At 27.8% G+C, this 18,619-nt stretch overlaps 1 protein-coding gene across 1 annotated transcript in view; it reads right to left on the bottom strand.

The window, feature by feature from the left end:
• The window catches only part of side-VII (sidestep VII transmembrane protein), a 542,053-nt gene that overhangs the window by 87,235 nt on the left and 436,199 nt on the right, over window positions 1–18,619 (bottom strand). Inside the window, exon 5 of the mRNA XM_088190535.1 lies at window positions 2,933–3,043. Coding sequence (XP_088046661.1) covers window positions 2,933–3,043 — 111 coding nt within the window. The remainder of the gene's footprint in view (window positions 1–2,932; window positions 3,044–18,619) is intronic.

Raw genomic sequence — 18,619 nt, 5'->3', positions numbered from 1 at the left:
TTATAAGCCAGTGTCGATTTTATCAGTATTAGCTAAAGTATTCGAAATCTTTATTCTTATATATACCTCAGACCATTTGTAAAAATACTTTATTGATTGCTAGCAAAGTTTTTGTGTATTAAGGTTAGTAGCCACAATTTTTATCGATTTTTCTGATTTTATGTTAAAAATTATCGGGTAAATCCTATCTACAATGATTAATAAACATACCACAGATTATTATTATGTTGCTAATGCATATACTAAACTATAAAATTAAGCCTCTCAGATATTTGCCTTTAGTATTTGCACTGTATTCTTTGTGCGCAGTACCTTAAGCATGCTTCTTTAGTCTGATTCTTTATGGTGTTTTATGTTATGCGATAATTTTAAATGTGCGATAACCATAAGAGATATATTATTTTAACTAATATGTTTTGCGGTTGATGTTAAATTTTAATTACAATTTTTGTCTTATTAATATGTTAAACATAATTAAACCTAACATGTTAAAAATATTATTATGAATGCAAATAAAATACATAATATTATTTTAACGTCTATAGAAAATATTACAGTATTTTAAATATTTCGCAAACTTTATAAATCAACACATATATTTTTAATAACTATACTAAAGTGTTCATATCAGTACATTAAAAATCAGTTTCTGCAAAACTTATATTGCAATTGTAATTTATATTGTTAAAAGGTTACCAAAATATATTATAAAAATCAATGGTGCATTTAAAGGTAGACTAATTTTAAAATAAAATTATTACATTTGTGATATAAATTTTATTTCAAGTTACCATAACGATAATAAGCCTCCTTAAATATCACTTAAGGTCTTAATTAACTAGAGAATCGATTCGAGCTTTCAATGTTTAGTCTATATTCAACAAAGGATTGTTATTTTAGTTCCTCTGAACATTTATATAAATATGTTTATATATAATTAGGTACCATTATGTTAATTAGATCATGAAATTGATTGTATATGTTATATATTCTATTATAATAAATATATATAAATATTATATATAAATTCATTTTTACTGTGAATTTTCGGCTGGATCCCACCAGCCATCTTCGGACGAATTTACGGCGTTGATTTTAGGTTTGTACTTCTTGTGACTGAATGTGACGCATATATATATATATATATATATATATATATATATATATATATATATATATATATATATATATATATATATATATATATATATATATATATATATATATATATATATATATATATATATATATATAAATATATATATTCATTTAATCATGAACTTTTTTCAGTACATGCAGCTAAAATATTTTTAAATTATTATTAGTATTAATTTGTGAAATTTATAACTGATGTTTTTAATATTTATTAGGTTTTCCCAAATTTAATTTCTTTTTTAATTAAAATTATCAGTTTTGCTTTGGTGGTTAATACCCGATTACGTATTTTGTTTTATTTGTGTTGGTGCACATCTAGAATCTAAATTCCAAAATTCACGATGGCAGAATTTTTACCAACTAAATGCATTTAATATGATTTTTTAAATTGACAATAACAGCCATTAAAAAAATACATAAGCTGGGTGATTTTAGATATTTGCAAATGTTAAAGATTGCTTAAAAAATTGTTAGCAAGAAAAACGCTGTTTTTAATCTTGGCTGATGTAGTGTGCCCTAGGTTGCAAAAATGTTCGGAAATAGATTATTTACTTACTTTTTTGCCATTTTCCCACTTTTCTCTTATTGTCACTTTCATAAGAAATACAATGTTATCGATAATTACAGCTAAAAATAAATATGTCTAATATAAAAAAAACTTCTTTTGGAGAGGACCCTAAAATTATGATCAAAAAATCTTGGAAAAGAGAGTCATTGTCTTGGTAAGCAGATCTTTTTTTTTACAATAAATAACTCTAAAAAAACAATGCATATGTACATCTACTTGTTTATACTAGTTACATTTGAAGCTGTATTTATTATGGTGCGTTTCAAAGCGATCTCACGTGATACTTGGCTTTAAGAAGGGCGTAAGTGACACTTAGCCTGGAGCAATATCCACGAGCGCACATAGAAGCACAGCACAGTGGCTCAAAAACGCGGGACATCGGTGAAGGAACTTTCGCATAAAGTTAAAGTAAGTTGCCGGTTAACTTGGTTATTCGGAATAAGGGAGACGTTGGCTTATTTCCCGGGGCTTTTCCGGGGCCTCCGGGGGCTTTTACGGGCACCGTCGGATTATTTAACGCCTTGTTTTAGCGCCAATTGTATATTTCGTTCTGTAGCATCCGATTTTAGATTGCGGGGTCGAATGTCGTCTTTGAGGCTTTGCAATGTACACTTGTTGAGGTTCATTCGAGACTTTTTAATTTGTTTATATCTGTCAAAAGAAACATCGTTCGATCGATTTAGTTATTAAGCTCTTTAATTGTTTAAGAGCTGAAATGTCAGCATGTCGGTAAGGCTTGACAGTGAAAAATCATTCCGAATGCCGGCCGATTAAATGTACCTTAAAAATGTTACTTGGTTGTTTTTTTTATTTATTATTAAAAGTAAATTAATAAAGAAACTACAACTACTTATTTAAATCATTGCGTTTGTTTAAGTAAATACGTTTGTAAAATACCAACATACATTTTATATAATATTTAATAAATGTCAGTAAATTTTCAATTAAATATTAAATTCCTTATGCTATGTGATTAAATGAACAAGGTTTAAAATGAATTAGAGGCTTTCAAGAAGGGTTCTTATTGGATAACGAGTTCTTATTAAAATATCTTTAGTGGAACTATTGAATTCGGGCAAAAGTCTTCGTGAAATACCAATGTAAAGCTAGATTCCTCTTTTGTTAGATATACACTGGTGGCATATAATATTATTTTACTTGTTATTGAAATGTAAGACATTGCTTTTTTAAATAAATGTTTATAAATACCTCCGTAAACATCACAACGAAGGACCAGCCTTCCGCCTTCTGTGAAAGGCCCAACGACGGATGTCTTCTCGACGCCAGCGTCGTCAGACAATATGATCTTCTGCGGTGGTACTGTAAAAGAAGAATAACAAAAACATCAGAATTGTTATTAAAATATTTCAGCTAAGTTCTATAGCTTAAAATTGATGACAGTATTCGGATGAAATATTACAAGGTGTATCCTAATACATTTTACATTTAATTAAATCATTTATCTTCATTCAAAAACACACAAAATAAACTTAATTGCACTATCTCTAAATGACAATAATGAATTTTATGATTTTAGATTGGGGATGTGGCATAGTAGGTAGTGAGCACCCTAAATGTTAATAGTGAGCACCCTTATTAAAAATGATTATTTATATAAAAATTTTAATTCACTGTTATATTGTTTTTGAACAATTTATATGTACTATATATATGTACATTTGTAAGACCTAGTTAATATATTAAAAATATTGTATATAGTATACATACTACATACAATATTTTTAAGAACTAAACAATTAAACATATACTTATAATTTAAACTCTGATTAAAATTAATAATTTAATTTAATGCCATTTATACTAAAATTTAATTTATATAATCCTGAAGAAAATATTAATAAGCAAACATTAACATAAGAAAACGTTATTCGTTTTCTCTACTAATTTCAGTGTGTTTTTTAAAAAATAATAATTAAAAGCCTGAAAAGTTTTATTGCTTTGACGTTTTATAATTTTATATTTGTTTTTTTTCCTAAAGAAGCTTTTTTGATCTGTCTGGGTCATCAATTGAAATAGTCTTCTATTAACAATTAAATAGATTAGCTCATGCTATTGACTCATGAAATATAGCTGGTTATGATTAAAAAATACAGAAATACAGGAAATAAATAATATGATTATTATTTTGTGAGTTTCCTTAAATATAATTAGCGTCAAGACAGAAATTTTACTGTATTTTCTCTCAATTCTTTAATAAACTTTTTTTTAAGGCTAACTCTAGCGACTTATTTCTGTTCCTAAAAATTAAAAAAGGCATTGCAAATATTATATCACTACTTTAAAAAGGCAAAATTTTCGTATAATAAGAATATTTTGTATATATATATACTTTAGTAATACTACTACTTTGATTAAAAAATAGCTAAAATATTTTAATTTACTTTTTTTGATGAAGAATAATAAAAAAATAAATTTACAAAATCACGAAAATGTTATCTAATTAATTTATTTATTCAAACTACTAATTTATGTTTGAAGATATGGTACAAGTTTCTTGATTACAACGGCATAAAAATGTTGTGTTTGCTCTCTTTTCGACACCCAACGTGCGCAGTTTTTAAAAACCTGATATTTTGTTAGGTATATAATTAAAATTAATTTTTGATACATCTCTTAATTAAAACATATACAAATGGCATTTTTCATAATATGCTTAAGTTAGTTTATCAGTGATAAAGAATGGCTCTTCCTAATTTTGCTTATTGTCATGTAATAAACTTATTCTATTGCAAACTTTATCGCTATAAATAAAAGCCATGTACTTAATTAAACAAGTTTATTTTTACATAAAAAAACAAATAATTGAACGAACAAATAATTAACTCTTTAATGTTATGTATTTTAACTAAGTCTTAGACACACTTTTATAATTTTAAATTATATTAAAATTTTAAGGCCTGCTACTTAATAAAATTCATTAATAATGGACACATGATTAAAAAGATTTAAAAAAAATTTAAATATAGTTTATTTTATTTATATTTTAAGGTTTGGTAACCTTAAAGGGCGTGACTTCGCAGCCAATTTGACGCAGATGGAAACTGATAATAATAATTTAATTTATTATGGTATATAAGTATCGTTTTCTCTGAGCGATGGTGGAAAAATTGGCGGAGGGATGATGTTCCGTGGAAGATCCTCAAGAGTTTTGTAGACGTGGCAGCGATAGTGTATTCTAGGTCAGTCTCTCTTGCTGCGATGGTTCTGTTCCGGAGTCTCAGGCCGTATCTTTGCGTATCTGCCAATGGGGGCGTATCTGCTGGCGGGGGCGCGTCTACCGGTGGGAGTGCGTCTGCTAGGCCGGACGAATCTGCCCTCTCCTCGTTGGAGACCAGCCTTAAGTATGCAGGGCTGCAAAGCTTGTTGACAAATCACAATCATGCAGCAATCATCCAGCCAATCGTTGTACTCACTTTTTAGAAGAACAAAATATGTATACACCTTTAGAAAGTGACATTTGCTTGATGGACTTCTCCGAGGTCGAATTGTGCAACAGGAATATTATGGCCTTACTGTGCTTTTTATCTTTCGATTTTATATGGTTTCCCGTGACCGTTTCATAGCAAATAAATATTCATTCAATGCACCAAAGAATCCTTGCGGATTTTTTTTTTTGCGGAGGTCTTTGTATAGTCTCATATAAAGGACGGGACTATACTGGGACTCTTAGAATAAAGAAATACAATATATTTTAATTAAATGCTGATTATTTATTTAATTATTTTACCAATTTTACTGTAAAATGACAGGCATAAATTTATGCATGACAAAAAAATAAATGAGTACCAGCTGGATAAGTCAATAACACATAAGTATGTATTAACCACTAGACTGAAAGTTTGAAAATTAAAGACAGCAATATAATTAATTTGTTACTATATTAAAACTTATAATCAATGGATCTCCATCTGCAGGTAATTGCATTTTTTTAGTGATATCGCAACAAAATAAATAAACAAAAATTAAAATCTGTTGCGGGGACCCGAACCCGCGCCCTCTGGGTTACTGTTCTAGCGGTAGTATCTCTTTTAGCAGTCTTTGGAAAAATTAATTTGAAGTACAAATATTTCTTTATGGGAAGATTCGTACAGAAAATCGTTTAAAAATTGGCGAGTTAAAATTTTTAATCTACGCATATTTCTTGAGCTACGCAATAATTTATTTAAACAGCGGTTGTAAATAAAATAAAATAAAATTATAATAAAAACAAGCAAAAGCACAAATAAGCAATTTAATATGCTTTTTGTGTTTGTTCGCGCGCCGTTTGTTTTTTTTTAATTAAATTCGATAATGGTTCATATTTTTCGCGTTATTTGCGCAAATTTTTACAGGGCCGCATTCAGTGTGAGGGGTCGAGATTTTTAAGGGAAAAAATCCCGGACACCCGCGAGCAGCGTGTTGACAATTGCGAAACCGTTTATTGCCATCATTAAAGTACGGCCAACTGTTTTATGGTCGAAATTCCCGGTCCGGGAAATATCCACGCAGCCCACACTTTTTGTTTTTCGGCCCTGGGCGCAGCGCCACTGTGGTGGGGGTGCAAAAGTGAAAGGGAGTACTTTCTGAAATTAATTCGGAAGCAATCCTGCGGAAAACTCGTTTTGTACCGCCGCCGCCTAATTAAAAAGAAATTGCTTCCGTAAATTCTATTTCAATTTTTTATTCCGAAATCCGCCCCTGCGCACCACCACTCTGACACTCTCACTCCCAGCCCTCGCCACCTGACTGCCACCACAGAAACCACTCCCGCTCTCGGCCGATTAAAATGCTACGAAAACATTCACTCTTATGTGTATCCTGCACATTATCTATATGAAATTATATCAGTCTTACCAGTTTTAAAGCCAGTGTTGTGATCTTTAGAATGATAGAATGCTATAAGTTCGACTTAAGCATTTCATTTATATTTTTATTGTGTTTATTTTTTTATATTGTAGAGATTACTTCTTTTGTAACAATTTTGAGTCCCGTTCAAATCGTTTAATATTGGTATTTATAAACATAAGGCTCTCGTAGCATTGAGTGCGTCTAAAGATTGCAATCGTTTACGAAGATCGATCGATTCTAAACGTTGTAGCTCGACATATGTTGGTGTGAAAACAAAAGTAGCTACCTTCTCGGTATTCTTAGTATCTGCCGATGATCGTCGTATATACACTTTGTGGGAGTTCAGATAAACTTTTTAAACGTGCCAATTTGAAGATATCTAGTACAAGTTCTCCATGAAATGTTGCTAGAAGCGTATTTCGAATGGAAGTGGCAGTATAAGAACTATGTATTTGTATTGCGTGGAGCTTGCACTTGTCATTTCGCATTCCATTGTGATATTTTAGAAAAAATATTATCAACGGGAACAAGATAAGCTATGTCACTTGTCATCATAACAAATGTCTCAGTTGATTATATAGACTTATATTTTATTGTGTTTTAAACGTGTTTTTCTAACAATAAATTACGATTTAAGTTTTGGTCTGTCTAGTCGATAGACCTCATCATATAAATAGCAACCAAAGCTGCAGAAGTCATCATAAATAATTAGCAAATAATACAATTTACTTTATAGACATTGCTTTTTGTCTAAAAATTGTTAAACAAATACTGTTACAGAAGAGAATAATATAAAGTATTCTGCCGTAGTTTTAAAGTTAAAAATATATAGTTGTGATATCTTTAGAATATAAAATAGCAATTGTAAATATAAAAAAATATTTTTGTCGTATTTATTTATATATATACATATATAGTACTGTAATTGTAGTATTATTAACAAAATCACAAGTACCAAGGCCCTACGCCACACTCAAAATGTATAGAAATTCATCAAAAATGTATACTACGACATAATAATGCATATATTTTTATTTTTGTATTTAACAAAGAATATTTTTCACTAGGTATATTTATGTACATTATTTTTTTACCTGGTGAAGTGCTCTTTGTAAAACACGACAAGCAAATATAAATATGTTTTTTTTATTATTTTTTAATGAAAAGATTCACAACACAACAACAAACCAAAATAAAAAAATTATATTTAAATTTAACATTTGATTTTCTCGATTCTCGAAAAAATATAAATAAAAAGTGTTTTTTTTTTTTTTTGTAAAATATAAAAACTAAATAATTTTATTTATAATTATTAATAATTATATGTAATTAGTATCAATCTGGTCATTATAGTATTCTTAAATTTTTCTCCAATGATTTTCACATTTCATATATGTACATATATATTTCGAATTTTAAGGCCAAAAGGTTGTACGTTTAATATTTACATTTAAAAATGCAATTATTTGGTCACAAGATCGTTCTTCTATTTTTTTAAGAATATACAGTGTGTGACGAGTTGATCTCTTTTTTGTTTTTTTGAATAGATTTATAGATTTAATTACTCTTTCTTAATTAATTTAATACTAGGCAAATTTTCAGCAAAATCTCTAATAATAAGTAATTTTAGCTCATAGAGAATATCATATATATTAAAGAAACATGCATACATATTTTTAATAAAAATGCACATTAAAGCAAAAAACATTTATTATTTTTTCTGTTCATTATAGATTTGACTTTTTTGAGTTTGGTAGGTTCGTTGAGTAGCTGAATGGCTTGAGAAGAGCAGTAATTTATTGACCGTGATGGTAAAGAATAAGGGATGGGATTACGAGTCTTTAGCTCGCAGATGGAAATCGACAAGCATCGACCGATTATTAACACCATCATTTCAAAATGTATGGAAGTGTTATGTTAAATAGATGCTACGGCTAAAATGCAATAAATTGTTTTCCAACGCATCTAGTAAAAACGCATTAGAATACAAATACGGATACGATGCAAAGCCTCTTTTGTAAATATATTTTTATAAAATCGCTAAGATTTAAGAAAATAAAGTTAAATTCAAAGATGCTACGAATTAGCTTATCCTATAAAATACAATTCGATAATAAATTACACGTGCTCCGCATTATGAATCCGAGCATCCTTGATGTCTAATCACAAACTTTGGCGATATGCATACAAAATCATCACTTATAAGACATCGATACAAGTATTTCTTAAAATACTTGTACCTACACTGTATGATAGTATAATAAATACACAAGGCAAAGTAGGGTAACCCGGTTCAGACTATCTTTTGACTTAGTATTACTCACAATTGCTCATACTAAAATAAGCAATTAACAAGAATCGGCCATTCGAAAAACCATGACAATCTCAGACAACACGTTTCTACTACATATTGTCTGAATCTTGAACCTTTTTAGACTACGATTTTTAAGGCTGTGCAGACATTTTTATTAGTATGAATTTACTAGATTTGAGCTTTTAATTTTTCATTTACAAGTCCCAGGAAATCCTGGGCTATAAAAGTGAAAAAAAGTTATTGAAAAATACTATCGAAATATTCTTAATTTAACATAATTTTAAACCAACAAATAAATAATGTTAAAAATATTATAAAATTCCACATATATATTTACATATATTTGATATATAGATACTATCATTTAAAAACCATTTTGCAAAATCTGGTATTTAAGTATTTTGTGAAATGAAATGCACCACTTGATATCAAAGCAACCTCATAAAATCGACGTCTTTACATATTTTTTCTTGATTTTGAATTATCTTATCTCCCTTTCTTCTTCTCGGATATGCTTAGTTTAGAACAATATCTGTGTTCTCCATGCGTAACATCAATCGACCCTTATGAAAATATTTTGACGTGGCCCTCCCTTTGCAGATCTCGGACGAATTCTTTTCTCTGTCTATTATCATTGCGAATAATGGCCCGGGGTGAATCTTATTCTTTTTCGCGGTTTCTCAAAGGCTATTTTGTTAACGGTCTTTGACCAGCTTGTCATGAAATACTTTTTTGGTTGAATTATCCCACGCTAAAGAGAGGGGGGCGTTATGGGCGTCAAATTGTTCATGTTGATGAAATTTCATCTCTCGGCTGCATAATTTATCGCCTAGCCGTTTTCTCGCAGCTCAGTGTAAATATCCATTTAAATGCGTTAAGTGAAATAATCTCTTAATAAAATTGTTTTGCAATTCTAATCGTAGCTGATGGGGCCCGAGTTGTGTAAACATTCGCATCTCGTTGGTAAAGTGCTTAGTAAATTTTCGATTATGGGTATGAATTATTATTCAACATACCATAGTGAATATCACGCTCATAAGATTCTTCTAAGATGAAAAAATAAATTAAAACTAGTAAGGAATGCTGCAAGTATATTAAAGAAGCGTTGATTTTAAAGGTACGATTTTATTTTATTAATAGCTAGTTTTTGTAGAAGACATATGTTTTGTAAGTGATATATTTTATATTATCTATAACATATCACACCCATTCAGGTTGTGACTCCACACCCACCATGTTTTGTAGATATATCTCGGAAGACGCTCGGCACGCGCGTAAAGGAGGCCACACACGCTCCTTCATATCGCTCCGGGTTCAATTTAAATTCCCCCAACCCCATTTTTGCTCGTACGTAATATCTTCGAGACGACTTTGAAACACTTCGCGATAAATATGTAGATTGTTTCGTTATTCGTTTACGTATTTTAATGTAAATGCCATCTCGGGCTCCCGAGTACAAAAAATAAAGCGCATCTGGTAAAATGTGTTTTCTCCCCGTCGCGTTTTTTATTCTTCTACTTCGCCTCAGTGTCCTTTCTTTTATTTTTTACTTATTCTCAGAGAATCTTTTACAGGTTTTGTGTGTGCGTTCCGTACAAATCTCGCCGAGAAACAAATGTGGCAGATTATATTTTATTTCGGAGCGGCGGAAATAATTAATTAAAAAGCTTTAATTATATACTTGTGATAAAATTTTGTAAATTATATAATTGCGTGCTTGAGAGCAAGTGTCTGGTTATTTTAAATTTAATATTAAATATTATTTTCATTGAATATTAAAAATATAATGAAAGTTGATATAATATAACGAATGAATAGTACATTTTAGACTGATTTCTGATTTTATTATACCCGACTGGGCTACATAATATTTGGCTGATAGATATCGGCAATTTAGTCGAGACTTGTTTTAAGTCGATCGATTGAGTTAGTACTGGGCTACCACTGTTAACAGATGTGTATTCAGGTGTCAGAATAAAATTACACAGATGAATTAACATTACACATAGAAGAAAGTTCACTTGAAAGAACTACAGAAAGTAAAAATAAACATGATAATGTTACACAGTTAAAAAAACACACGAAATACGTTTATTACAATTCTTCAGTAATATGTATAGCCCTTTCAACGTTAAAATAATATATTGAATCAGAAATAAAAAAATGTGTATTTCAGACATAAATATATTCCATTAGTTATAAAAAATATTATGTAAAAATATAAAAAAATCACTAATATGTTTGTAAAATAAATTAGTATAATACTTTCTTATTATTGAAATAAATCTCCTAAAAGCTGATAAAACATACAAAGGAGTTTAAAATAAAAGTAATAGTCAACATATATAAAAGTTTTTATTTATAGAATGACTTAATAGAAGAAATTTAAATATAAAACGTATAATTATTTTATTGCGTAATAATATCTATGTGTAATTTCTTTTTTGTGAAATTTTAACTGCGTAATTTTTTAAGTGTATTTCATCATGTAGCAGTGATTTAATATCTCAATATATTTGCGTTAAATGTTATTTATAAATATTGTAAACGTAACGTTACATTTGCAAATAAAATTGTTTAAAAATTCATAAAAACTCTCAAACGAGAATTTTTTAAGAATGTCGGTCTATTAAAAATATTTTTTTATTTAGTAATTTTCAAAATGGCAAGGTTTTTAATCAAAATTTTGTAGATGAACTTTGTTCTGGAAGACTAATCAATAAAGGATCGAAATATTTAAGAAGTGTGAGCTGTGATGACAAATAATGTCGATTAAGTGTCTCAAGATATAAACATAATTTGTGTCGATTAAGATATTTACATAAAACAAGTCCAATGTTTCCAAAAAAGGCGTCAGGTCACTTTCAATTCAATATATTTTATTAGTAAAAAAAATAGAACAACACTATTATACACAACACCTCCCTATGATATATGATTCCCGTGTGAAATTTATCGTGTATGTAAAATCTACCTAGTGTAATTTTATCATGTATAATTTCTTCTTTGTGTAGTTTTTGCTGTGTAATTTTATTCCATGTTTTATTTTCCTGTGTAATTCCATCATGTAACTGAGTTTTAGTATCCTCTTAAATTTGCGTCAAACGTTATAAACGTATTATTACATTTTTCAAATTTAACTGAAGCTTATGAAAATACCAGTTTATAAAAAAGTGTGTTTTAATATATTATAAAGTTTTTATAGAGTTAAAAGAAAATTTCAAGAAAAGTTTCTTTGTTGAAAACCAATCTTGTCAAAAAAAAAATAAAAATAATTAAGTTGTGCGAGCTGTAATGGCAAGCAGTGTCGAATAAGTATGATTTAAATACAGAACAAAGATATCATTAAATGACCTAACTTGGATTACTATTTAATTTATTTACTTATTCCCTATTTTGGGGGGTAGAAAAAACCCCGCGATATCGCATATATTATATCTCTGTTAAATTTCTAATTCTCCCAGAATAAATATTGAATTTAAAAGGTCGTTATTACGGTATTTTAAGAGAAATTGAAGATTTGTAACCGATTAACTATATACAATTTATTTATATTACTGTGACAATCAGTTAATAAAAAAACAATATAATAACTTTGTGATTTATTGTAAATTTAACAAAGACATTAATTGTAAAATTTATAGAAATTTAAACTAAAAATCGAAACATTATCACAAACCTACTTCTCTGACGGATCTTGATAAGAAATATAAAAATATTTCATTTAAAAAAAAATATTGTTTTTTTATACACATGCTTTTTTTGCAAAGTTGTTTATGTCCATTTTGTACATTTTAATATTGCCTATTTTATTAAATTTATTTATAACTTTTATATTTAAGAAAATATTAATAAGCAAACAAATTTATTTATAACTTTTTATTTATAAAGTTTAAAAAAAAAAGTTTAAAGTTTAAAGTTTAAAGTTTAAAGTTTAAAGTTTTTATTTATAAATTTATTTATAAATTTTTTTATAACTTTTTATTTATAAAGTTGTGGAATTAAAGAGATAATTTAATTTCATACTGACACATTAGAAATGTTTCCCACAAAAAAATATACATATTTAGTGTATTTTGCTGGAAAAGGTGAGTATCCAGATGAGAACGACTATCAGCAAAATGCTTTTTGATAAATCTAAAATTAATAAAAAAACATATATATATATATATATATATATATTTAGTTTTACAAATAAGAGAGAACATATTGTAGATATCAAAATGGACAAAATTTAGTAAATAATGCCTACCAGAAATCTTAAGGATTGTATAAAATTATTTTTTAATAATTGTATGGTGATTGTTAACAATAAGGGCTTCTGTATACTTGGACTTTTTCAAACCATGGATACTTGTTGCACCTCAAATTTGAGTAATTCCCTGGAATTCCCGGTTACCAGATGATTTTTTATCATGCTTCAAAAATTAGTCAATTCATTATTATTATTTCAACATAATTGCACACAATTAAATTTTGTATACATATAAAATTTATCAGTTATTCATTTTAAAAATAAAAAAATGTTAATTTATATAATTGCGCATTGCTTTTTACATCAATTGATATTTATATTTACACAAATCGAAAATTTGAACTTATATTTATACACATTTTAATACATTTTGTGCAAAAATGTAATATTAGATATTAAAAATCACTTCAAGGATAAACGATAAATTGATTTTAATATAAATGATTAAAATTATATATAAATTGTTTATTCTTTTTACATTTAAAACATTTAAAATATTTTAATTTTAAACTTAATTAATATTTAAAATTATCAAATGTTGTCTAAAGTATTGCAAAAAATACAACACATAAGTAGTTAATAACAATACGGAGACTGTAAAAATTGCGAGATCGATTATTAAGCGACACTGACATTTTTTGTCTTTAATTTACTAGTTAATAATCTTTAAAAAGATATGCATTTTTATTACAAATTTTAAATGATGTTTCTGCGGTTCTAGGTCGGTAATCTAGAAAATATATATAAAAAAAATTTATGAATTAAAAAATATATTACCTAGGACCTATGAGATACATTTAGATATTTGAAAAATCAGGTATACTCGAAAATTATTTCCCGGCATGAGTCAAGACAAAAACATTAGTCACAATGCACGTTATTAAAAAAAACATGAGAAAGAAATAATCTAATATATTTTTATATCTTTCATGACATCATCGCGCATCTTCATTTTAGTATACTATTATCTTGATATACCGAAACAATTCTCACAGTATTTGTATATTCGTTTTTTTTCATCCGCAAAACCAACAGCGGCAACGTCGTGTGTATGAATATAAATGTAAGGTAAAAATGTCACCGGGACAGTAGTTGACAGTAGCGCCAATAGGCCCAGGGCCGCGGTGCAAATCGAGCCCAGGTGCGCCCTGAAATTTAAAATGTGTAACGGCCTCCGTCCCCCATAGCCCCGTCGAGAATTATCCTCACTCTTTCGAGCTATACGTTTTTGGCGATTTCCCAAGAGGAATGCAAATAACAAAAAAAAAAAAAAACGAAAATAGGAGGACCCAGCCGCCTTCCAGAGAGTCCATCTGGATGAAGGGACAATGAAATGACGCGAGAAAGTTTAGTTTGCACCCGACTTATTTCGTCTAAATTACGTAAGGTACGTTTCTTAGATGAATACAGTATACAGGGTTTAAACATATATTTATAAGTATACTAACTATAAAAGTCTAGAAGTCTATAGCAGGGATGAAAATTTTTCGTTCCGAACAGATTCACTTAGGAATTGTATCTACTCATTCATTTAACAATAGATAGATAAATAATTAATTATAAAGAAATAGATGTATAGAGCATAACTAAAACACACTTTGGTCTCTTGATAGTATTAGTTCAATATTTTTTTTAAATATTTTTTCAGTAGCAATATGTTATAATTTTAAATCATTATTTTTTAGTTTTGCTTAAATTGGTACTATTTATACAAAAGGAAATACATTTAAAAAAATTAATATTACTTGTAAGGATTTGTTTGACAATATTGTGGTGAGTATTTGTGTGTTTGTGTTCATGTACAATTGTGTGATATCTCAGGAACGTCTAAAGGCAAACGAAGCGATAACGTGCTCTGAAAGCGTCGCGTAGAGCTTTTAAGCTAACCTTTGATGTTATTATGATCTCAAACAATAGCTTTGACCGAGTGTGCCAGAAAAGTGTCACGGAAAACCTCAAAGGGTCGGCTTCCTGAACGAGCGTCGACCGTGACTTCCTGCCAGGATGACCTTCTCAAGTGCCCTTTCATTCTATTAAGCTCATTTCAATGCCATAAGCCTGGATTGCCCTTGATGTTAAATCGTATTCACATGCAATTAACACTGTGCATAGTAAGCTATATGCTTAAGATTTAAAAAAAATTAAATAATTAAATATATTATGCTATTAGAATGATGTAACTTTAGGTTTAAACAAGCGATTACGTACAAAAATACGCTTAACTCGATCTAGAAAAATAATTAAATTTAATTACAAAAAGTTTATTATCACTAGAGAGAGCGTAATCAATTAAATAGATCTGTAGCTAAATAAAGTCGCAAAAATATACCTAATTATACCAATGCAATATAAAAAAATAGCTTGAAATGTTCATTTCATTATCAAGCTGATTGCTATAATACATTTATTATTTAAATAAATAAATGATACAGAAAAGAAGTTGAAGCAAATTAAGATTTTCAACGATATCATCGTTCGCACAAGACTGATTTTTCAAACCACTAAGATTCAAGATATCTTTAATTTTTTCTTGAAGAGAACTAACCATGTCATACTCGATTTATAGCATATATAACTAGAACGGTAATTAAGTGTGTTCTGTCGTCGTGCAATGATAAATTACGGCCAAGTGTTGAGTGTAATATTTTCTAGTTCCCGTCTGTCGCGCCTTATCCCGTCGGTATTTTCTCCCTCAGCATCCGACTGCTCTACCACCCAACGCCCACACCAACTTTTGGCCCATTGGCATCGGTTTTATTCACCGATATACACAAAAACATACACACCCATAAAGCATTAAGCTTTAACTAGCTAGCCCGGGCGATACGTATTCATTTGTATCGAAATATATTGCCGTTTTAGACTGTTAAACAATAACGAAGATTGGTCGACAAATAATTCACGAATTTAACGTACCTTGAATATATTGATGTTTATTAATGTATGGAAATGTTTTGTTTTATAATAATATTGTACATTTGTTATGTAAATATATATTCCAAATCTAGAAAGTATCTCCTAACATATTAAAATATTGTATAAATACACAACAAATATAATTAATAAAGATTATACAATTTTTTTATAATAATATATGAGAACTATTTTGAAACATGTTGTAAGAAATTATTTTTTATAAATTTGTTTGTGAATTCAATACCAAGGATTAGTAATTTAGTACAATATAATAATAAAGCAATAATTGTAAAATTTAGTAAATTTAAATCAGTATCATTAGATGAAATTCATAACATAATATGTAAATTTAAAAAAGGAACTAGTACTGATGAACTAGATATAAATATAATTAAAGAAACATGGGAAATAATAGGAAGTAAATTAAATTATTTAATAAATAAAGCACTCTCCTTAGGAGAAATGCCTGAAAATTTAAAGATTGCTACTATTGTACCTATACCTAAAATAAAAAATAGTAAAAAAGTTGAAGAAATGAGACCAATCAACATGCTACCGTGTATAGAAAAAATAATAGAAGAAGTAGTAATCAAACAATTAAAAGAATTTATTACTTCTCAAAACATAATATGTGAACAACAATCGGGATTCAGAGAAAAGCATTCGACTGAAACTGCATTACAAGTAGTGATAAATGATTGGCTGTTGGCTAAGGATACAAACAAAATCATTGGAGCAGTTTTCTTGGATTTCAAGAGAGCCTTCGAAACAATAGACAGAAAAATAATGTTAAAGAAATTGGAGAGTATAGGTATAAGTGATATAGTTTTAAGATGGTTTAATAATTACTTATATAAAAGAAAACAAAAAGTTAAAATAAATAATGTATATTCTGAAGAGAAATTAGTGTCTTATGGAGTACCACAAGGGTCTAAATTGGGACCATTGTTATTTGTTTTGTATATTAATGATATAGTTAATAACGTGAAAAAATGTAAAATTCATCTATTTGCGGATGACACATTAATGTATTGCATAGGTGATAACATTAAAGAAATTGTAAATAATTTAAATAATGAATTAAGTATATTAGAAATATGGTTAAAGAATAATGTACTTAAATTAAATGAGAATAAAACTAAATGTATGTTTATTAATTATAAAAATGTGTTAGATAATAGTACCAAAATAGTAATAAATAACTCTAGTATAGAAATAGTGGATAATATAAAATATTTAGGAGTAATTGTTGATACAAAATTAAATTTTAAAGAACATTGTAATTACATATTAAAAAAAATTAGTAGAAAAATAGGTTTATTATCTAGATTAAGAAATATATTAAGTATAAATACAAAAAAAAAAATTTACAATAGTATAATATTGCCCTATTTTAATTATTGTGCAACACTATTAAATATGTTAAATAAATTAGATAAACAAATGTTGCAAAAATTACAAAATAGGGCAATGAGAGTAATCTTAAATAAAAATAGATTAACTAATTGTAAAAGTATGATTGATAGATTAGAATGGTTGAATGTTCAAGAAATATTGAGTATGAATGTTTTAGTATTTATATATAAGTTAGAAAATAATATGTTCCCAAAATATTTTAATAAGTATTTAATAAGAAATAAAGATGTACATAAATATAATACTAGAAATAAAGAAAATTTAAAGATAATTAAGTATAAGAAAACGAGTACGGCTAGGGGAATTATGTACGGAGGTTTTGATTTATATAATAGTCTTCCAAGAGAAATCCGAAACAGCAAAAATATAACGGGTTTCATAAATGGAATAAAAAAACACCTTCGTACATATAGAAATAAATTATAATATTAAGACTTTATTATTGTATATTTTTATTTTTTCTTTCTGTTATGTATTTTTTATATATTTTTATATATGTTTACTAAATTTGTTAGATGTAAAGATTAGCTATTAAGCTAAATAAATTAATAAAATAATAAATAAATAATAAATACTCTTTAGTTTAATTTTTAGCTTCATCATCAAAATACTCAAAAAATCATTTTTTGTACATAATTTGTTACGATAAACAAAATCCGGATCTCTTTTTTATACAATAAAAATATTATTGATCAAAATTTGCACTTAAATATATTAAAAATTACCACAAAAAAAATCATTAGCAATTAAACATACAATTTAATTGGTTATCAGATCCTTAATAACATTTAAAAAAAGTATTCTATAATAATCATTGAATTGTTCTAGATGTTTATTATCTTATACTAAAAAATCTGTTTCTACTGATGACGTTTGTATTAATTTAAGTATATTACATACACTGTTAATCAATATATTCATATATAAATATATACCTACACTATAATTCTAAAATAAATAAAATATTATTAATAATGTTTGCTTATATCATTATAATACAATACATAAGAGAAAGAGTTGAATTACGCTTCATAATAAACGATAGCAGACGGTTTTTGCCGTCAACTGCTAGGGATATCACTGAGGTAGGGATCGCCTGGAGGCATATCATAGCTCTTTGTTTGGAGAAACCGCGCTCCTACAGTGT

This window comes from Plectrocnemia conspersa, unplaced genomic scaffold (genome assembly GCF_051122295.1).
Source record: "Plectrocnemia conspersa isolate PC_06_02 unplaced genomic scaffold, ASM5112229v1 ptg000008l, whole genome shotgun sequence".
Taxonomy (NCBI): domain Eukaryota; kingdom Metazoa; phylum Arthropoda; class Insecta; order Trichoptera; family Polycentropodidae; genus Plectrocnemia; species Plectrocnemia conspersa.
Note: the sequence above shows the minus strand (reverse complement) of the source record. Positions and strands in the feature narration are given on the sequence as shown.